At 39.2% G+C, this 23,715-nt stretch overlaps 1 protein-coding gene across 1 annotated transcript; it reads left to right on the forward strand.

Annotated features, from left to right (window-relative positions):
- Nucleotides 1-1,258: 1,258 nt before the first annotated feature.
- Nucleotides 1,259-20,780, forward strand: CPB1 (carboxypeptidase B1; the record flags this gene model as incomplete). Its single annotated transcript, XM_084267670.1, has 11 exons — nt 1,259-1,329; nt 1,425-1,500; nt 3,109-3,233; nt 5,679-5,778; nt 7,154-7,255; nt 8,003-8,104; nt 10,392-10,502; nt 10,601-10,691; nt 11,378-11,580; nt 19,356-19,440; nt 20,593-20,780. The coding sequence occupies 11 exons, from the start codon at nt 1,259-1,261 to the stop codon at nt 20,778-20,780; spliced, it is 1,254 nt and encodes a 417-aa protein (XP_084123796.1).
- Nucleotides 20,781-23,715: the final 2,935 nt, after the last annotated feature.

The following is a 23,715-nucleotide window of genomic DNA, read 5'->3' on the forward strand; positions in this document are numbered from 1 at the left end:
AAATTAGATGCAGAGCCTGATGCTACATTCATTCTTAAACTGGTCATTGACAATTCAAATTTCTGCACTTTGGAACTGTAACTATATATTTTAATCTGAGATTAATATATATTAATTTTCTAATAAATGTTCACATATGATATGAGATGAATAAATCCAGATTTCTGCAGAATAGTGGATGTGGAGTCAAAGAACGTCTTCAAGATTATCTGCATCTGAAGCCCTATAATTTGTCTGGTCAGTTAGGCACAACAGAAGACAGAACTGAGCTCATAAATTCCATTCTTTATATATTTATATATTGATTCACTTAGAGGCTCCCTGTCAAAAGCATGTCACCTCAGGACACAACATCAACAATGTTACATTTAATGCCAAGTACTCGTTAATGAAACTAAGCAGATACAAGCATAGTGATGCAAACATGATACTGTTTTCATCAGATAGTTTAGGCTCAACATAAAAGGTAAAACTAAAGATGCTTTTATATGCTTGCACTTCATTTGATTATCTTGGCCTACATGCAATACCCACAGTAGTGCTGAATGAACCTAAAAGATATTTATCTCTGATCCTTACATGATTAAATGAGAGAATATGCAAGAATCAGTGAATACATTATATGGGGTATACATACAACCCCACTGCAACTACATTTCTACATTCTCAGTTCCACATACTCACAAGTTTCGGTGAAGTGACTGAGAAAAGACCAAGGTCAGTACTTTTCTTCTCTGTTGGGGAGAAAAAAAAAATAATTGGTGCTTCCCAACTATGTTTCCTCTTCCTTTTTCAGAGCCAGCCCCATATTGTTCAGGAAGAGGAACTATGCTGTGTGATTATGACCAGTCACACTGCAGCAACACGTGATAGGTATCTACCATTACACAGAGTAACAATAAAGTATTGCAAAGTAACATTTCTGATCCAGCAAGCAAATAATTGGGAAAAAAAAATCTAATTTCACACACAACAGAAAAGATTAAAGTAAAATAAATCCATTTTTTCCTAACAAAAGTTTAATCCAGCTCAAGTAGCAAGACTCCTCAGCCAGCCCCCCTTGAGACTTTCATCTGTTTTCACAGGTGTGGAGTAAAACACACATTATAAATACTATGCAAATAAAACAAGGCCAAGGGAACAATTTACCAGTTGATCAGGGAGCTGTTCTGGTGTATAATTGACAAAATGCAGGACAAAACAGGCTATAAAAGCAGCACAGAAGAACAGAAATCCTGGTTGTTTTTTCTTCTTAAAAATGTGGGGGCTTGTGGTTCTCTTAGGTGTTGCAGCTGTTTCTGCTAACCTGCAGGAACCTGTCTTTGATGGGTAAGAACAGACAATTGTGCACAATTTCTTCTGCACAAGCAAAAGCCTTTGAACTGACTTACCTATTGCAAATCCAACCTTTTCTCCCCTTTCAGGCAGAAGGTGTTTCGTGTGACTCCGCAGAACGATGAGCAGGTGGCAATCATCAATTCCATTGCCAGCAACATGCAGGTAAAGAACTTGGGGAAGTGGTTATATTGCATTTAAAAGGAACATTTCTCCTTTTGTTCAACTTATATATATTAAAAAAAAAAAAGAAAAAATCAAGCTAGTGAATTAAAGACCAAATCTTGAATCTGTTCAAGTCAGCTGGAGTGTTACTTCAGAAGGAACAGGATGGAGTGGTAAAGGCAGAACTGCATAAATACATTCCAACACCTTCCTAAAAAGTCTGGTTAACCCAACCTGAATATCAAAATGCCCACCAGAATTTATTAATAGAACAAGTTAATCTGAAATGCTGTGTGCAGTATGGGGTGTTTTCAAAAATGTATTAGATAAAACATGGAAGTTACCAAAACTCTGACTATGACAGGCAAAACATTTTGCTAGTGTAAATAATCTACAAATCTATACTCCCAACAAACTGAACTTTATTTGGCCTCTAGTCTCATGTCATTTTTTGTCCTCTAATTTTCCTTTAAAGCTTCCTTTCTCTCCAACCAAGCTGCATGTTTCTTACTGACCTTGATGTAGATATATGATGACTTAGTGACATGAGAAAAAACAATAAAGACAGCAAATGTGTTTTCAATATTTCTCTTCAGCTTTGATGTTGCAAAATAGCTGTTGCTGAAAAAGACGCCATTATCTGTAGGATGAAAGGATGGTATTTTTAATGAAGTACAGATGTGGAGAACTATAATCACCAGGCTAGTATAGCATGCTGAAACAGTATTCTGTAGAAGAACATACTATTGGTATGGTGCTGCCACTATTAAAAAAAATAATTAATATACTATGCTTGCTTTTAAGTGTGTACCATAAAGGGATTGCTTGTTTTCTTTTTCTTTTAAGCAAATATCCCTGAATTACCATTGTTATACAACACAGTAAGGACTGATGTAACTCTGTATCCTGGAATAGTCATCTCCCTTGAAGACACATAGCTCTTGAATATGCCCTCCAGCCCCGATTTGCTTCATGCTCACAGGATGAAAGGCTGAAAAGGCAATGGGTTGGCAAATCAGCTCTGCTTTCCCTGGGCTTTAAGAATGAGCTAAATTCAGAGGTCTGGAAGCTGAATGCAACAAAAATCCATGAAATAGTAATAGCACTGTTTTTTGTCCACCCTGAACCAAACATCTTCTGAAGGCACAGGTTCCTCATACCAACATCAGTGAACTGAGTCTTAAAAGTGCTCATAAAGACAACAGTCTTTCCCAGCTGCTTTATGTAAAGTATTCGTGCAGCATCCCTCTGCTACCAAGTTAGGAGCCCATTTCTGTCCATGGCTATAGGCAAAATCCTCCAGTGAAATATGTATGAAGAATGAAAGAATTTCTAGATAGTTCTAATATATACAAGTCTGTATGCATTCAGACAGTGTAGAATATCTGCAATTTGCAAAACTGTCATTGCCATCTCCAGAATTCTGCCATATAATGCTGGGCCTAAGAAAATCTTCTTAATCAATTTTCGTTTCAAATTGAGGTTGATACTTCTCACAAGCAAGGTCAGGTATTCAGTGTATTAATCACAATCATCACCATCGTGTATAAACATCACAGCCATATGTGTGTATTTATTTGTTTATGCATTCATTTGGCCTTCTTTCAGGTTGACTTTTGGCAGCCAGACACTGTCACACTGGTAAAGCCAAAAATGCGAGTTGATTTCCGAGTTGAAGCTGACAAGTCTTCTGAGGTTGAAGATCTTTTGAAAGCAAGTGGAGTGGAGTATAGGTAAGTCTGTTCTCACTACTGTACTTTGAATAGAAGGGGATTAAATACTGGGGACAATGTGTTTGATCTTTTCATATTGGTCAACTGATCTTCCTGTCACAAAGTTCATCCCTGCTGCGGATGCCTCTACTGGGCTCAGCCTTCTGTGTCAGTTCAAATGGGCAGTAGCTGCTCTACGTTACAGGCATGAGGTGAAATGTTGATAGAGGGAAGAGACAGGAAGTAAAGACTTACTAACAGGACTTTCTCTGAGGTGAAAACTCAATGCAATATACAAGGGTGGAGTATAGAGGGGAAAGAAAGATTTCCCACTAAAGATATAATGCAGCAAAGGTCTAGAAAGAGCCAGAATGTAAATCAGACAGGTTTGCATGATCGTATCGGGGAACTGAAGCCAGAAAACAGTGAGCCCCAAGGGTCACCACGGGGGGGCTCCCCACTGAGTTCTCTAAGTTGTAGGATAGCTACAGAGGCAAAAAAAACCCTAACTGGTGACAAGGAGAACACAGTTTCCAGGTGAAGGTCCAAGGGAGTGGGGAGAACAGACTCCCAGGCCACCCTTGGGTTTAATGAAGTCACACAGCAGATTGATGGCAAGGATTTCTCCAGAGAGCCCTTAATTGGCTTAAATATTTTCTAAGTATATTACCCAGAAGTAAAAAAAAACCCTGAGTTTCCACGACCAAATACAAGCGCAGCATAAATGGGAGGAACATACCACACTGCCACATTATGCATCCCTGGCAATAAAAGCATTTTACTGAGTAGCACTAGTTAGAGGGTAAGGAGAAAAGAGCAGGACCAGGCCACTTGCCTACAATCTATATCTTCCAGTCATTATGCAAGCATTAATCAAGGATGAGAAGTTGACTTTGGGCTGGAGCAGATTGGGGTTGTCTTGTCTTTATTGTTCCCTTAGCTCCACCTGAGCTTTGCAAATTGCCTTGGCCCAGCTTGATTATCAGGTTTCTTTAATGTGTAATGGATATTCTGTCAACATAATGTACTCAGACACTGAAAGTCAGTATTACTTGATCAAATTCTCATGACTTCATTTGGCTGAGTTGAGAGTCTCACAGATCCATTGTGGTTGCCACCAGACCAAACTCCTTCATTAGACACCACACAGTTCCCACCAACTTTTATGATCTGCTAAATCCAAGGATAATCCATCCCTAAACTTACTGGCCTCATGCTAACCGTGTCTGATCTGGATGCCGCTGGGGGAACTGAATCTAAAACAAATTTTAGAAGAAACAACTTTCAATAATGCCACAGCCCATGTACAGCACAGGAATCCAATTTCAGTGGAATTTCCTCTTTGGCAAAGGAGGAGTTACTCTACATGGGTTAGTTTTTTCCTATAATATTTATGGTCCCTCATGTCCACGCAAAAATCCTTTGATTGCAGCAAAGGCCGTTATGTCTGCAAGATGTCCCTGACAAACTTGAGTGGAGTGTCCTTGTGACAACCCAAGCTCTTACAATTCTTTTGAAGTGCAGCTGCAAGTGCCATGACATCATGTCAATGTAGTTATTTGCACTGTTTGTTCTGAAGGCTGGTGGTGCCTCACAAACTGGCCTCCCGCTCTTCTATTCAAATCACAAATGATCAAGGACATATCCTGGATGAGCAAGATTTTGAAGACTGTTAGCACTGGAAAAACATGAGGGTTTCATTTTTTGAAATATAAGATTGAAATATAAGCAAAAAGTCCTCAGGAGTAAGCTCAGTGATGGTCTATGCCTTTGTGTCAGCCTCAGGGAAAGATGAATAGGAGAGATCCAACCAATCCAGACAGGATGCTGAGGTTTTCTTGCCAATGTGGGTTGTACTTTAACAGCCCACCTCACATGGCTTGGAGGATGCATAATACCACCTGCAATAGAGCTGTCAAACCACACCAAAATTTTGGAAGCTTGGATTGACAAAGAATTTAATCAGGCAACATCTCTAGATTGCTGCATGGGAGTGTTAAATTACTGCAGTCTAACTGTCCAGCACCATCAGTTCCAGAGAGCCCTTTTCATATCAAGGCAGAGGCAATCTGGCAACGTGAGCTCAGCCCAGAGCTCATTTTCTACATACACTCTCTCTCAGCACTGCCATTCTTCTAACACAAACTGTTGCCACCCTGAAAGGTCATTAGTATGTGAGTGTGTTAGTATGAGAGTTAGTTTGTTACTACAGGAGTATGTAGGCAGGTCCTCATTAGGAGGAACCTGTTGCTCCCTCATCGCTCGGGCAGCAAGGCTGAGGTGGGAAGCAAGTTGAAACTTGAACCTAATATGTTATTTTCAAATTCAAAAGGTAACCCCCTAAATTTTACTTCACACTCCTTGTGGCCTTTACTCCAGGAAGATCCCAAAGCAGGTACTTGGTGCTTAGCCTCCTGCTAGCAAAATTGTGCTTCTCTTTACATTGTTCATGGTGCCTTATTGCAGAGTTCTGATTGACAACCTGCAGGCTGCTCTGGATGCTCAGTTTGACAGCAAAGTTCGCACAACCGGACACAGCTATGTGAAGTACAACGACTGGGAAACGGTAAAGTCTAGAAATTTGTCACATTATCAGCTCAGTACCTTAGTTTCTGTAGTCAAAATGGCTTCTGACATGCTTCCAGCCTTCTTCCCTTTTCCTGTTCTGTTCCATCCACTAATATGATAACTACATCTCCAATCTCTCCTTCCTCTTCTCCTTTATTGCTCAGTACTGAGGTAATCTATCTGCATAACCCATTCCCCTATATCTCTGCTTCTGCTCCTGGTGCTGCAAAGAAACTGACAGAAACCCTGTGACCAGCCTGAAGTGCTTTGCTACTAGTTTGCTCTTTCCTTTTCGCTCTCCCATCTCATCTGCTAAAATCTTACTTCTAGTCCCTACTCCAACTCCAGCTCTTCATCTTCTACCATAAGCTCTCCTATCCTCCCTCCTTTATTCACAGCCATGCTCATTTTTCCTGACAGGTAATCTTGACCACAACACTCTTTGCAGTGGCTCCTTATTATCCATTGCATCAAAGTTCTTGTACTTAAAAGCGTGACCATCTCCTTTCATGTCTTCCCTTGCAAAAATCTTTCTTTTTCATGCCAATCATTGCCTACTAAGCACCTGTTAAATTTTCAAGCAAGTAAATTTGTATTTTCTCTCTCTCCTAACAAAAAGTCTCCTTTTACAAGCCTGTTTAAAAATTAAGCACAAAAGCTCCTCTTACACTAATGCAAAAACCCACCAATACCCACAATGTCAGCCATTATTTCTAATATTTCCTTGCCAGTTTGTCTGGATCTGTCTGCTGTCTCCTGTCTTTATCTTACTTCATAGTGCTTTGGGCATGAAATGCTTTTTTGAGTGGATGTGAGAAGTTTTTTGTGAATTTCTGAAGGCACCCGTAACAAAGTGAATCTGTTCCAACATTAAATAAGGGCTGTTATTGCTTCCTTTAAATAATATAGATTGAAGGAGATTTTCTTTTGTATCTGGCATTGGTGAACCGTTCCTACAAGTCCTTGTCAAGCACTACTGTCTGTAATTCAAGAATGATGATGACTAAAAGGACCATGAAACTGAAAAACTTTTGATCTACAAGTTTTAAGGCATTCAGTCTTCTTTGCTTAACAAGAAAAGCGGGTTTCTTTCTTTTGTTAAGAGAGTTTAAGGTCACAACTAGCTTGAGTAAGCATGGTTATATAATCCACCAGCCAAACTCCAATGATGGGTTTAGATAAACCCGTACTAGAAAAAACTCAATTCAGACATGTAGCTCTAATACGAGTAGGAACTAATTCTTGGGAATCTACAAACTGCATTAAATATTAAGTTAGATGCTCAGAAGGACCATTCTGACTTGAAGTCTGTGAATTAATTACTCTGGACCTGAGGACGGAGACATCAGTAATGTAACCTCCTTATGACACAGATAGCTGCTTGGACTGCTGACATCGCCGCTCAGAACCCGGACCTTGTCTCTCGCAGTGTAATTGGGGAAACATATGAAGGTCGGCCGATGTACCTGCTCAAAGTAAGGGCTTTGACTTCTTTCCTCTACTAACATACACAAGATTATGAAGTCTATTAAAGCACCAATAATTCTAAGATAGTAATACACATTTTGCAGAAAATCTAGCACATTTTGATGGCTTCTATTATAAGCTTTTTGGGTCTTTTTTTAAAGGAGCATAATGAATTATTAGAAGTTCAGACATATAAAGTTAACCATACCCCTGAGAGCTATTTGAATGATCATGTACCTTTATGTTCTCTCCATCTGTTGTTTGTAAACCCATTTACTCTAAAGGGATCTATAAACATCAGTCTCTAGCAGTAGGCAACAAATTTATTTGTATCTCCATCATATATATTTTTTGGCATAACTCTTATGAATAAATAAGATATAATGAGTTAAAGATAAAGGGTAAAGATTATTTGCCCAACGTTGTATAAGCATTTACAATAATATATAATTCAAGCAAACAAGATCAACTCTCAGAGACACTGCAGGATATAAATCAACAGTGCTGAATAATCAAATACATGGGCGGGTGGGGAAATTATCAACATTAATAAAAATGAAATCATCAAGAGTCTATTGTTTTAACTTGAATATCATGTTCAGCTACAGCTGAGAGCATTCCATAGATTTCCATTTAATCAAGGAATGCCATATTTCTATAAAGTTCACTTTTTAGGTCAGCAAGCCAACTTGTTCTGCATACAAATTATTTTGTTCGAGACCTGAGGTTTTTGTTGTGGTTTTTTTTTTTTCTAGTTGGGGAAAAGTGGTTCAAATAAGAAGGCTATCTTTATGGACTGTGGTTTCCACGCAAGAGAATGGATCACCCCTGCTTTCTGCCAGTGGTTTGTGAAAGAAGTCAGTAAGCTTAATGGTCAAAAAAATATTTTACAAAAATGCAACTATATTTAAGAAAATGTTAAGTGAGTAGCAAGAGCAGAGGCCACTGCAGATTGTCTTTTTAGCTGTAAAAGCCTGTGTGCACATCCCTTCTCTCACCTAGGATGGTTAAGGTGTAGCTACTTAAACCAGAACTTAATGGTTGGACACATAATCTTTCAGCAGTTTAAGACTACCTAAAAGTGGTACTGACAGCTACAAGAGTTACTGACACAATCTGTACATTCCTTTTGGCACTGTAGTCAGAAAAAGGTGAGAGACAAGAAAACAGGTCTAGTAACACTATAAGCAGCCATGTATGTAAGGAAACTCATTAGCAGTAGAGAACATGGGAATTCAAGGACACGTCAGAAGGCATCTGAATGTATGTCAGAACAGCTGTCTTCCTACAGCTTCAGGTGCTGTATTCCCTGCAACCAGCTTTACTTAGTAGGGCAAAACCCACCCCTCAGCTGAGCACAGAATGCACTGAGAAAATGTACCCAAGAGAGGAAGAAGGCTATAGATGAAGCTTCCTGAACTCCACTCAGGAGGATGGAAATTCATAGACATCCCTTTGAGTGGCCACTTCAAGTTGTACAGAATGGTTTCTGAAATATGAAACTGTAGTCAGGAAAGAGCTGCACAGGTGAAATTAGCTTCACTTCAGGCTGGAATTCTTGAGACCTTGAATTCAACAATTTAATGTCCTTTTCCTTCTCCTCACCACCAACTGTTGTAAATACTGCAGTCTTCTCTACAAGAGAAGAGGTATATAATCCTTCAGTGGGAGCAGAACTCACTGTTTGAATCTCAAATTTTGTAAGAAATCCTGGTTGAATATTTAAAAAAACAACAACCAGCCAAACAAAACCCCCAAACCCAGGAGCAGCTGCTGGGATGTAAAACCCAAGGAAATGAAAGGCAAAGGACATGAATGAGCCACGCTGGCAGAAACACTGGTGGCAAGTATAATCTCAGGCTTATCAGACAGCCATGCGGTTTTGTGTAGGGAGCAGTGGAAATTGAAAGTGACATCTCAGTGGAGTCAATGGGAATGTGATTTCATTATCTCCTAATAAGGCTGCAGACAGTATGTGCTGCCATTTTTCTCTTAGCAATTCACGTCACTACAGCTGTCAGTTTCACTGTCTGGTCACTTAATTCATGGGTGTACCTGACACCAGCAGCGGCTCTGCTCAGTGGATCCAAGCGTGGATAGGCAGAAGTGCTTCAGAAACACAGTCCTCTGAACACCATCAGTGGTTCTGGGATTGCTTCTAGACCTAAAAGTGAAAAAACAACCCAAAATCTAGAGCAAAACATGATCAAGGTAGATTATCATATATATCTCAAAAAAAACCCTAAACAAACAAAACCCCTAAGCATTAAAAAAAAATGCCAACACCAAAACAAAAAGCAACAGGAAAAAGTACATTCTAGTGACATGAAACTACTTTTCTAGATTCTATATGCAACCTTCCCACTTGCTAGTTACAGGAAAACAGATAGCTTTCTCCATTGCACTGCTCCTGGTGGTGTCCTTCATAACTGTGTAGAATAAAGAAAATAGGGTGCAACAAACTTTTTAGAGCAAATTTCCATGATCACTGCAAGCTCCCTCAACACTGATAGAAATCTGTGAACAAGCATACAAAGTGTCAGGCCACTAACAATCAGGATATACATGCTCATGGCAGGAGCTCTTATGTTTGTTATTCAAAGTATGTGTCTGGAAAGGTACAGGATAAAGTCTGCCTCCCTGTGAGTAACTGCATCCACAGTATTATGAGTAGAAATGTGTAAGAATGTTCTTTGGGAATATTATTTTGGTTACTGATGAAATTTCCCTACACAACAGATATAAAAATGGGAATCATCATTTTTCCTTCTTACATACATTAAACTCAAACCTTTAAGGTGACAAGATGCAGGGAGAATATATAGGCAGGAACTTCAGTCTGTCTTTAAACAAGAAGCTAATAGATGGAAATCTCTTTCCAGTGATTTATCATTCTGTTCAAAATCAACAGTGCTTTACCATATAATTTATCTACCAGAACAACACAGCTTTCTAACAGCAGCATGGTTTGAGTCTGTGAAAGTACTTAAGATATCACAGAGCTGCCATCTCATGTGGTGGAGTGACCTGGATGACTATTCACCACATTCACTAATTCCTGATCCAGAGCCAGACCTTTCAGTTCACACAGGAGATACAGATCTAGGAAAGTGTCATCAGCTTTTTCTACTTTTCCCCAACTAGGCTGTCGAGACCTACGGAAAAGATACTGCCATGACCACACTTCTCAACAGCTTGGACTTCTATGTTTTGCCTGTTGTTAACATTGATGGTTATGTTTACACTTGGACAAATGTAAGTACATTCTTCTTTCCCAAGAACGGTATTGCTGGAAAAGCCAACTGCTAGCACTGTCTCTTAGTTCTGATCTACACCTCACCACTCTATTTCAGGACCGCATGTGGAGAAAGACACGCTCTAAAAATTCTGGTTCCCTTTGCATTGGTACAGATCCCAACAGGAATTTTAATGCTGGCTGGTGCAGTAAGTGTCTCCTAACAGCTGCAAGCAATTGTACAGAGGTGCAATAGCCAAGATGCTGAATTATGGATTTTCCCTACCTGATTGTTGGTCCAGCTCAATCTTGAGTGAAGACCACCAGTATAACATTGTGGAGTAGCTCTTGTTCAATTCTGGGGGCAGTTTTGGGCAAAAAACAGACTTAGGCTACTAGCGTGATCAGTATGGCTACTTCTATGAACATATGTGCATATATATACACATGTACACACACATGTATACTTCTACACACACACACCACCTTTCTGTGAGTTCAGAACAGAAACCAAGACAGTTTTATTTTGGTTGGTTTCTATCATTGGAGAAGGGACTCTTTTGAGTGGTTTCCACTTGGCTGTTTCCTGGAAATGTCCTAGAAATGGGGGAGATACGCAAGGAGAGAACTGTTAAGTACTGAAGTCATTTACATACTACAGGGCTTTACATCAATACTCACGTTCTTCTGACTCTGCACACTGTATGGGGCCTGTTTATTTCATGCTATGTCATGTTGCCCAATGACTTAACTATGCAATATAGTGTTCTCTCCCCCTGTAGGGCGTGCGTGTGAGAAGCATTTCCAAGGCTTACCTACAAAAGCGGTGCAATGTGGCTCTTCTAACAAGCAACTCTTTTCAGTAAATACTCATTAAATTCACCTTTATTCCCAGCACTTGGAGCCTCAAAATCCCCCTGTGATTCCACTTACTGTGGGTCTGCACCTGAGTCTGAGAAGGAGACCAAGGCTTTGGCTGATTTTATTCGTGAACATCTTTCTACAATCAAGGCATACTTGACGATTCACTCCTATTCCCAGCTGCTACTGTTTCCTTACTCCTATGCTTATAAATTACCATCGAATTACGCGGAACTGGTAAGTCTTCTTGTCATGTTGACTTAATGAAAAGAATCAGTAAAAATCATCACTTGCTACTTAGGTCCATTTAACTTCAAGCAGTTTCTTTAATGTCTGGAAGGAATCTGTACTGTGGGTTTTGAAAGTACTTCAGTTCTTTCATAGCAAGAACAAGGGAAACCACAATGGCTTCAAGATAGTTCGAGCACAGGATAAACTCAAGAGCCTTATTCAATTTCTACATACATGATGAATTTGCCAGAAGGTCAGGTTTATCTTCCAGTCATGCTCTACAGAATGCTTTGTCCTGACTGGAGAGGTTGCATATATATGTAGCTTTACTAGTTTACATAGAAACATTACATCCCCTAAGTCAAGCTAATAGCTTGATAGATTGTAGCTACTATGAAATGACAGAACTGGTCTCAGCAACAGCAGAGGAGGGTGTCTGTATACCACTTCCTACCAACCCACAGTTCTCAATGAAGTAGAATGCCAAAACTCCTGTCAGTGCAGGTTCAGGACAAGTAGGCGGCTTTTGTCAGCACTATAATTAGAGCAGTTAGATGCAAACCTGGTAAAAAGTTTCAGTTCTGAGGCCTTTCTAATCAGGCCTGGATTCCAACACACATTTAATTTGGAAGAGAGGATGAATGTGGTATTTTAAAGGACAATAATTCTTTTATCCATCCTAGAGAAAGGCCACACCCTAACACCATTTAAGTAAGATAATAGTCTGGAATACATACCTTTTTTAATCATTAAAAATAAGACAGAAGGATTAAAACTATTAAATATATATAAAAGCTGTAAACATTTTATAATGCCAAAAATCAACAAACATGAATAATAAAATTACTTCAGTTCTCTGGCATATTAAAAATTAGAAGCTGTTGGCAGGGAAAACAACATAGAAAAACAAAACAAACAAATCCTAACTCCCCCTCTTTCCTGGATGCTGCCAAAAGTCCAAGGCAACAACACTGTCTGTTGCTCTGCTGTGCAGGATTGACAGATTTATGAGTGGTCCCAAATAGATGTCATGAATCTGAAGCAGAAATACAAACTGGGGCCAACAATAAAGTTTCTTGTTATGTTTTCTACAGCTTAAGACAGGATGAAATTTAGATGAAGATTTTGTTTTCTTAATTAGTATTCCAGAAATCTTAAATCATAATTATTCCAGGAAATTAGTAATTTCTTGTCTTCAGTTTTAGAAAAGCGTCACTATTTCATACATTGCAGCTTAGTCTAAAGTAATAAACCACCACAAAACCCTTGAAGTTGCTTTCTTGTCAAGATCACAAAGTTCCCACATGTTAAAAATTTGCATGACATTCTGCCCAATTTTTTGAATCAAGAGCAAATGTGATGAAACATAACTAAAAGTACAGCATGTTTCTCACAGAGTTAAATGAGAAAAGCTTGCATTGACAGCTCATTATTAAAGCAATCCTTAGCAGTAAGAAAGAACCTATGTGCTACTCTAGATTTTAAAATTATTTTATTAATTTTAAAATGCATATTGCAATGTGCTATTCCAATACACAGTAAAATTTAATGATTTACCCATACTAAGGTTCTACCATTTTTATAAATAAAACCTTTCCTGCCACAGAGGACAATCCTGCTATTACCATTCAGCATAAAAAATACATAGCTCAGGAATGCAGGCTATATATTTCTTTTCAACCATTTGATTTCACTTTGTAAGTTAAGTCTTTCCAATATCACTTTATCCTATATTTTAAATCGGCCACGCTGATCCCAGAGGGAGTTCCATTATTTCCCACTACAAAGCAATCACAAATCTCACCACCGTGACAAGGTGACCTTATGAATGTTTTTCACGTCTTAATTAAGGAAAAATATTTCCTCTATTGGTGATCCCAACAAAAAGACAGCAGGATCCCAGAGGTGTTCAATCTGTGCAGCATCTGATTTTAACAAGGGAGGATTTCTTGCCAAAAATCCTTCTTTTGGAGAATGAGATCAGAGTATCACCCAACCAACATTGCCTCTACTTGGGATAATTAAACAGCAAAGGCCTAATTCACTCTGATGTCAGTGAATTAAATAGAAAAACTGATTTCAACAGGCTCTGGGTCAGGTTCAAAAGTCCAGCTTTTCAGGTTACTTCAGATAACTAAAACATATTAATTTAAGCTAGGACTAAAGAAAATTTAAGATTTTCAATCAACAATTATACTTGCTTGAAATGAGAAAGCTACCAGAAGAACTATTATTTTGTATGCCAATTGTGTTTCATGTCTAAAAGGTCTGTCTAGATTAAGAATTTAGAGAAATGCTGAAGAATGAGAAACTTGATTTTTAATAGGAATTGTTTGGGCAAATAAAAGGATTGTAAATCATTTTGCAAATGAAGAAGCAAAATTTATAGTGCCATTATCTTATCTTAGATGTTATTTTTACCATGACAGGTCTAATAAATTAAAGGAAATATAGTTGCAATTTCTTATCTCTCTCAGTGAGGAACTGGACATGTGCTTAAACAAAACCTCACGTCTGCTTAACATTAACACCATTCTGTTCCGTTGTATTTAATTAAAGGTAGCATAGTATCACGAGGCTTATACTGCATTCCAGTGTCTGAGATAGAGAAGGGCACAAAATTGAGTAATCTGAGATTGAAGACACTAAGTGTGCAGAAGAGAAAGACCTAGAGAAAGCTTGTACCTTCCTTTCCTGGAAGTGTACTGAACAGTGTGTCCTTGGGGCTCAAAAGACCTTTACTGTTCACAGCCTCAAGAAATCACAGGAAGACATAAAATTGTTCTGTTTGATTTCTCAGCTAGAACAGGGCACTCTGAGAATGCCAGACATCCCTTACGCTCCACTGCAATGTGATAGCAAGTCAGAAAAACCTCAAAGATACTGTAAATTACTTTGAGACTGGGATTAGAACTGTCCCTCAACCACCCGTGGTCCTGGGGTGTAAAACATGATGAAAGTCACGTATGTCCCATCCCACAACTTCCTATCTTCTCCTTAGATACAAGAGGATCTCAACTCCACAGCTCACAAGGACTTTCCCAAAACTTTTCTCCCTTTTTTCAGGGTTGTTTTGTTCTCCCCCTTGCCCTGAGGGTGTTGCACAAAACTTTCACTGTAATCCAAACAATACTTGAACAACAAAAATAAAAACACCCAAAACAGGAAAATCTAGGTCAGGAATTTCTCAGAAGTTGCACAATATTCTTGTGATGATAGCCTAAAAGAAATATGTACTCCTTTTAGTGAATCACATTTTGCCTGCTTCATAACCCTCTCTTGACTCATTCTTTACAATGCCCTGGAGGCTCCCCCAGCACACAGAATGCACACTTGAATCCATCTCCTACAGAGAATAGAAGCATTAGCTTTTCACAAAAAAACGTGCTTGGCAAGACCAGCATTTCTCCACACCCCAAAAAGATCCTTTTCATCTTTATTTTACTGGTCACATTTTTGTCCTCTTGCAATACAGAACTCTGTATTTAATCGCATTTTTCATAAACAGTTGAGCCTATATTTTTTAATCAGTTTGTATTTTGGCCTTAGCTTTCTGTTAGGTCATCACATGCTTTCCTCATTTTCAGCAGACAAATCTATCTTTATCAATTCTTGTTTGTATTTCAGTTGGCTTTGAACTGTGATTTGATAGAGCAGAGGAATGTGCATCGTGCCCTTCCTCCCTTTCCAGGTTCAATTCCGTCTCTCAGTTAAAGAACAAACTCAGTGCCAAACACATGTCTACAGCCAGCTCATATTCACTGCCAGATTACAGTATGGTGGCTGCAGAACGTTATATTCATTTATGACCCAATATAATTTCCCACATAAAGAATTTGTTTGTGTTACCTGAAGGCGTACAGGCCACACTGGTTATTAAGCTCACTGAAATTCACCTTCCATATCGGGTTGGCCCAGCATTTCATTTCCTCTTGAGTGCTTAAAATAGGATTTAACAGAAAGTGGAGATATGCCCAGAACCTGTGCAGCCCACAAGAAGGGTGAATTTCAAATATATTGCATGACTTTGGGAATATCAGCCTGATATTTAACCTGATGACTGAGAGCAAAGTCTTTTCACTCCTGACTTTATTCCTGAAGGTGTTCCAGATATATGAAAACCAAAAATCCTATCATCTCAGAGACTTGAACATTGCCATATCTGTACTGTTGCAAACTCCTGTGATTGTACTACTTTTACAAGTAAATATTGGTAAAGTCAAATGGGGTACACAGCAAACAGGGAAGTGGCCAAAAAAGCAGTATTTGGAGTTGGCTTCACAGGTCCTCTACCAAGTTTGCCACACCAGATGTCCCACAACTGAACTGCTCCGTATGGAGTCTTATAATTGTGACAAAGATGTTTTTCATAGCACCATCTTCCAGGTGAAGCTCAGGTATGAATCAGGCTCAGAGACAAGAGTCTCCAACAGATGTAGGGCATATTCACCTTAACTCAGTCACACCGGAAATCGTCTCACCTTTCTTAAACACTCTGTGAGACTGCCACAAACAGGCCTGCAAAGTAAAAAGGAAGCATCGTAGTAACATCCTCCACATGGCTGGATTCCCTGAACTCTTTGGGGAGATTCTTAACAATGAGCTACAACAGAATAGTGAACTAAATTACACAAGAGTCATGGACTCTTTTGAGGAGAGTCTGTTTTTACTGGCAAAACAAGACACCACAGAAGTTTAGCTGCACTTGGCTAAAGCTAACTTTGCAGATACCACATTTTCAGGCTTTCATTACACAAGAATTTGAGGGTCACTTAAGAAGTGCACGAGACCAAGGTGAAGTGAAAATACAGTTTTCAGCCTTGGGGCGATCAGTTTGCAGTTCAGAGAGGGAAGAAAGCAAGAGGTCTAGTCAGTCAATGGAAAGACTTCTCCAGATCACTGTCAGACTGTGATGGCAAAAGGAGTTGTGTACATGTGGCAGCTGCATAATCAATGTCCCTGAAGTGTTTCTAAACAGTCGCAATTGCTGACAAATCCAGCGTGATGATACAAAAGTAAAATGAGGGAGATGCTCCCCAAAAAAATACATATTAACACACAGAAGATGTTTGGCCAGATAATTTATCTTGTTAGTTCAAAACTTCAGATGCAAGCAGAGGCCAGTTACCTACCTTTCATTAAAAGCTAATAGCTGAAAAAAATAGGTTTAAAGGTTGTGAATTATGGAAGGTAAGTGCAACTGAGAACACAACCCTGCTATCTCACTGGCCCGTGCACTCTGTACACAAGATCAAGCAGAATACTAGTAGCTGCTGTGTAAACACAGATGGATGATCAGCGCAGGGAATACTCCCTTCTGCTGAACTGCCGAGCTCTGCAAGTTCAGCTGCAAGAGAATCTGAAAAGGTGTTTCTGCTCCCAGATACAAGGTATTAATTTGGAGTTATTTCTAAGGCTCCAGGACACCATTTTTTCTTTCTCTGCTACAGTGACTCAGCAGTTTTCCTTGCAAGAGAAAGATTTTTAATGTTAGAAAAAAAAAAAAACCCACCCAAAACCAACAAACTCCAAACAAACCACAATTCAGTTGAGCATGTTATGCAAAGAGACCTAGAAAAAAATCACCCAACAGCAAAGAGGATCCTCAAAGGCCAAAAAGACAGCAATGTTTGTCCTTTCAGCTGTGTTGCAAATAACATACAAGCCTGAAAATCCAGCTCACTTCTCAAGACCTAAATATCACTTTCCCTTTTGGCAAATGTTGGGCATTGTTTGTGTACCTCTGCATAAATCTTCATGTTATTTCCTTGGTTTTGAGTAATTGTGCTATTTTAAGAGTAAAAGGGGAAAAAATCCTCATACTTTATATTTATACTCAAAAGTATTTACTTAATTTCTATTATTACTGCCGTTTTGGTTTATATTATATGATATTATTAAAAGGTGACTTTAATTCCTATAGAGATTAATTTTTTTTTTTTTTTTTTACCTTTAGGCTTTCAACTATAAATCCATTAGGTAGAGAATCATTTAAAGGAGAAAAAAAAATCCAAACTTTTGATAAAAGCTTCATTTGATGATGATGTCATAAATACTCAGTAATGTTTTTCACTTAGAGGGGGTCATTTAAAATACTACCACGATCGCCAACCTGGAGAGCTTGAGGAAGTTGTTTATTTGGATTCCAGACTCTTAACAGCTGGAAATCTCAACTGCTCTTTCTACAAATCTCTCTTTTTACAACTTCCTGGTCAACAGTAAAAAAATCCCTCAGGTGAAGAGATTTCCTGCTATTCTTTCTCTGGTATCTGTTCTGGTATGATTTAAAGCCATCATGTGGCAGCTGAATGAAAAGAATGTCCTATTCTTCCCAAGAAGTAGCTCTGCTGTTCTATTGTCCCTACCATGCAGTTTACTAAAGAGAGAGAGCAAATACTAGTTATCAGTAAGTTCATACACAGTTTCAGACTATCTTTAGAAATCTTGCTTCTACTTTGCATATATCTTTGTGACTGGACAAAAGAGAGGCCAGACACCAAACTCTACGTTCAGATATAGCCAGTGTTATGAGTGGAAAGACAAGCTGCAAACACTTTTTATGCTGCCTTGTTTAAATATTCTTAACATGCTACTTGGCCACAAATTCCTATAGCAAACAGCCAACATTTGAGAATGGGGAAACACTTGCATTCTGGCAATAAAGCAGCCTGCCAGTGCTAATGCAAATGCATCTTGGTGCTGTTCTGTAGAAGATGAGGAAGCTCTCTCACAACCAAGATTTTCTAAACACATTGTCCAAAATGCCTTTTTGAGTAATTCACAGGAAGACTTGAAGCTTAAGAATGAACAGAGAATATTTTACAATCTGTTTTCCACTGGGAAATAAGCCAGAGTACAACCTACAAAGAAGGGGCTTGAGGAAGTTCATGGAATAGCAAGCCATTCAGCTGTAAGCTGTAAAGAAAGATACAGCAACCCATTGCTTACCCTTATACTGAACATCTGCTTTCAAAAATCACTCATGTTTATCATCTGTTAGTAATAGTTTTCATGCTTTGTTACCAACAAGCTGTATAATGAAGAACTGGAAAAGCCACACCTTCCAAAGAAAAGTCTGTCATTTTCCTTAATGCAAACATAGAAAGCTTTATAGTGCTACTGATGGGCCTGATCCAACCCTCCCTGAAATCTGTGGGAGTTGAATGAGTCCTTCTGTGTGAAGGAAATTAATTGAAATTAATGAGACTACATATGGTTCCAAGGTAATTTATGCTTTTTTCTGGCTGTTAATATTTATAAGACTTTAATCTGCTTCCACTTGTATCAGTGTTCAACTCCACTGACTAAACTGACTCTACTGTGAATTTATAACTGCAAAAACAGAAGGAAAAGAAAGGCTGCTGCATGTTGACAATTTACACTAGCAAGTTATTGCTATTATTCAAGATTCTCTTATCTATAAATAAGATTCCTTATTTAGTTTTAATCTTGTGCAAGTTTCTTCTAAGTATAGAAAAACCTGTTACCTATCCAAACTATGCTGGTCCATACAGCACCCTGCACATCAACAGAGCAATACACAGACTGGACTATATTCCATTAAAGCTTGGAGAAAGACCTTACTGATAAGCTCTTATCACAGCAACAGGACAAGCTGTGCCTGGTTAGCTACCGACATCTAGTCCTTCTGAGCACTGAACAAGAGTTTCCAAATAAAAACTTCTCAAGCCTGGCTTTTCAGTTTGTTCAAGAATGTTTTTGCTTAGATTCACTCAAAAAGCTTATGAAAATCTGCATTTATCATTCTTCTTTTCCTACAGAATTCCCTTGCTCGTGCTGCAACCAACGAGCTGTCCAGTTTGTATAACACTGACTACACATATGGCCCAGGAGCTACAACAATCTGTAAGTACTGGCCTAAATATACTAGCTGTCTACATTAAGTGCTACTAAGACTATCAAATCCAGTTTTCTAGTGATTCTTATTCCCCATCCCACGTCGTCCCCTTCTTTCTTCACATGCATATACTCAGAGGTATATGTGGAATCTATCAGTTCTAATATGTGGGATGATATATTCCTTAAGGATCCCAGGGAGTGTGTGTGACCCCTGGAAGACAGTGATATGGTAAAGCATTTAGGAATCCATGCTGTGAACATGAATTCCTAAATCATACAGTTTAGATTTAAACAAAACAAATCCTGACCCGAGATTTTCTGCATTTCCAGTATCTCCAAGTCAAAGTGAAAAGATGACGTGAAGCTTAAAAAAATGTCTTCCACCACTTTAGCAACACAGCTAATTATTTTTGCTTTGCATTGCATTTTGAAAAACATACTAATTACAATTCCACTCTTCTACCCCTTTTGAGAACTCACCTACCAGGAGTCAAAAGCAGGTCTGAGGTTGCCAAATCTAGATTTCTAGAACTTTACTATCTCCTATATTTAAGATTTCTTAATTTACTTAAATATGGAAACTAATGTTTTTTTCTCTTTCTCTTTCATTACATAATTAAAAAATAACCTTGAAAACCCAATTTCTCCCAATGTTTAGAATATTTATGGAGATTTTTCCTTAAAAAAATGTTTTGGTGATGCAATTCTGGAGGCCTCTCCCTTAGCAAAAGAGATGGCCTTCAATGCACCAAAGTGCTGGAACGGGAGGGCATTGTTTGTCCAGAAGACAAGTATGAACCTCTAAAAGTTACCCTGTGAGAGGGTATTTACTTCTGATACCAAACCTTTCTAAGCAATCCCATGCAAGCATGCTGTTCTCCTATTCCTTAGATACTCCTCCCATGGTCTCACCTCAATATTGACAAGGAGGGAGCAGTTAACCTTGTTTACAATTGCTTGCAAGCATCAGCTGGAACAAAACTCACAAATGGCCGAAAATCACAGCAGCTTTTCCATGAGCAGGATAGATCAATCCATTCACTATTGCTTTTTCCCTATCCTTTCTGCATTTCTGGCTATGTGACTTGACTCCAAGGGATATCACATTTCAATGCATAGCCACACTTTCCCAGCTAAACTTCCTTTCTTTATCAACAGATCCCGCTGCAGGAGGCTCTGATGACTGGGCTTATGACGAAGGCATCAAGTACTCTTTCACTTTTGAGCTCCGAGACACTGGTAGATATGGTTTCGCTCTCCCTGAATCTCAGATACAGCCAACCTGTGAAGAGACCCTACTTGCTGTTAAATATATTGCAAACTACGTGCTTGATCACTTGTATTAGAATGGAGTTCTAAAAACTATTAAAGAAAGCTTTATTCAAAGACATCTTCCTTTTTATTCTCCCTTTACAATAGGGTTTTATTTATCTCTACCTAATGTTTTTAGTCATACCCTTAGTCCGCCATAGGTTGACAGAACAGTAAGTCTGCCAAGAGATACTATATCTTTTATCAGTCAGGAGGGTCCAAAAAGAGCAAGCTTAATCAACCTAAGGTAAAAGTTGCTTTAATGATTAAAATTATCTTTACACATGGAAAACATGCAGAGCATTAGAACTCACACAGCCTGAATGCTAAACAGAATAAGAACAGCTAGGTGATTAATTTAAATGCACTTTCATCACCTTAATGGCAACAGTACCATGGAGAAGCTCACATCACATATTTTAAAAATTATGTTAGCTGTGATACTCTCTTGTGAATTTTCTCAAAACTCCCCTGGATCTGCTCCACCACTGAAAACTGGTTTGGATCTGAGGTCACTGCTAGTCCGACCTGCACTCAGAGCTGAAGCTTGTATTTCCTATCAGTATTAAAGACCCAGACTTGATACCAATCAAGCTATAAAGCACCCTACATTTAAGGCTCTCACGCTCACTACAGTAGCATTTCTCAAAATATTCTCTGAGTCCTGGTACTTCCTGGGGCCACACATGTTCCTACTGTCATGAGCGGAAGAATCGTGAACAGCCATAAACCTAAGCCTGGTGATAAAGGATTAACTGTTTCTTTCATGAGAAGCTGTAAAGAATTATCCCCTCCCAATCAATTTTCTGTATGGGTAATGTGGGTCTGATTGGGTCGGAGTGAGTGAGAGTGATAAATGGCCACCCTGGGCAGCTTTCTTGTGCAGCTGTGGAAAATGTGTTTGGCATTTATTAACGCTGTTTAGAGCTCGGCTAATATGGGACACACTCTGCAGAAAGATGGGGAAAAAAACCTTACGTCAACATAGAACCTGGCTGATCTCCCTGCCATTGCTGGAAGCTCTGAGGAGAGATTTCCGCTGTCTGTTGATGCTCCTGGAATTAGCACTGTTTCTGGCAGGTCCCTGGCTGATGGATTCAGAACAGCCCATGAAATGCCTCTTACAGAGAAAAACGGTTCTTCCAAGGAAATCACCAAATTCAGACCTGTCAAAAACTACACGTTCTTTTTTGCCTCTTCTCTGTGGAGGGAAACAGAAAGACAAGCTCCATTATAAAACACTTCCATTCGCATGTATGAGGAAAGGAAAGGAACACACTCCAATTAGCCCAGCAGCACTCAAATTAAACTAGTCCTCACACATGACTGATCCGTCTGCTTTTGGTCACTGGTGAAACTGAAACCATGTGTGAAAGTAGCACGTACCAGTAAAAAGACATGTCATTCTGTTTTGCAACAGAAGTTGGTGGGAAGGATAGTCAACATGACTAAAAATAGCACAGGATGCAAGCAGAACATACTGGCCAGAGCCAACCATGTCACAAAGGGCAGGAAAATAAATTTCTCAGAATAGAAAATATTTTGGCTAATTTTAATCAATATTAACAACCACCCAGGGACCATCCTGACCTTAAGTGTATTATTTGGGAAGAGGCCTTGCACTGGCCACAAGGTGAGTTGCTGGTACTTCAGCACCACTCATTACTAAGAAGGACTGCAGGCAACTAAACACAGTCACAGAACACAGCTAAGGGGCAGGTCAAGGAGGCCAGCAGCTCCAATGTCGTCAGCGTAACCACAGTTAACTTGAAACTGTGACTCTGCAGCAGCACATGGCACACATTTGGTGGCTTTGACATTCACAAAGTCAAATCACAGCAAGGCACCACTGCACAGTTTTTCTGTGCCTTCTCCACAGAAGGCCCTCACTAGCACCTCTGGGCAAATTAAACTGGTGCAGAGATGAGGAGCAATCAAACGCGATAGATCATCCACACAGCTTGGAACATAGAACAAAGACTACATGGGAGAACTTTAAGCAGGGAAGGACATTCTGCTGGCAGGTAAGCTGTTGGGGCAGAGACACTAAGGAGGGAAAAAAGAATCACAGAAAGGAAGCAAAGGTTCTTCAGCAAGAAGTCACAAAGCTTCAGATGTCAGCATTGCTTTCAAAAAATACAGAAAATCCACATGCAAAACTAATGGACAACATATTTTCAAAGATGCCATTGTAGTTACTTGGACCCAATTCCTCACTTTTAAAATAGTTGTTACGCAAAACCAAGACAGACGCAGAAAAACAAATAAAAACATATTATTTGGGTGGTGGAGGTACATTTTGACACTTACAAAATATGTGCTTTTCCAACAATTCTAAAAAAAAATTTCAGTGTTTTCCAAACTGTAACTTTTTCTTGCTTTCTAAAACCAGATAAATCTGTAACTGAACCATAAATCCTTTAACAATGTGAAAATACAAATGGAATCCACCTCACAAACAATATGGGGTTTTGCTTTTTCTTTAATTGCACAGTTTAAGCTGTTTACTGTGAACACCATAAGCCACACTGCCATTTTGTAGCAGGTAAAAATATTTTTAACCATAATCATGTCTATGGAAAGAAAGAAAGGAAAAAAAAAAATAACCCATAAAAAACCCCAGGAAGTAACTCCCTGACATGCCCAGGAATTCTGATAAGAATGGAAGGTTCTATCAAAGAAATACCAGCAATGAATACTCACAGCAAGGAAGGGCAGAGGTGTCCTGGGCTGCACTAGGCAGAGCAGTGCCAGCAGGTCAAGGTGATCCTCCCCCCTCCATTCAGCCCTGGTGAGGCCAAACCTGCAGTGCTGGATCCAATGCTGGGCTTCCCAGTGCAAGATACAGGGACACACTTCAGCGAGTCCAGAGAAAGGCTATAAAGATGACTGGGGGACTGGAGCATCTGTCCTACAGGGAGAGGCTGAGAGAGCTGTTTACCCTGGAGAAGTGAAGGTTCAAGGGAATCT

This window comes from Gallinula chloropus (genome assembly GCF_964237585.1).
Source record: "Gallinula chloropus genome assembly, chromosome: 8".
Lineage (NCBI taxonomy): Eukaryota > Metazoa > Chordata > Aves > Gruiformes > Rallidae > Gallinula > Gallinula chloropus.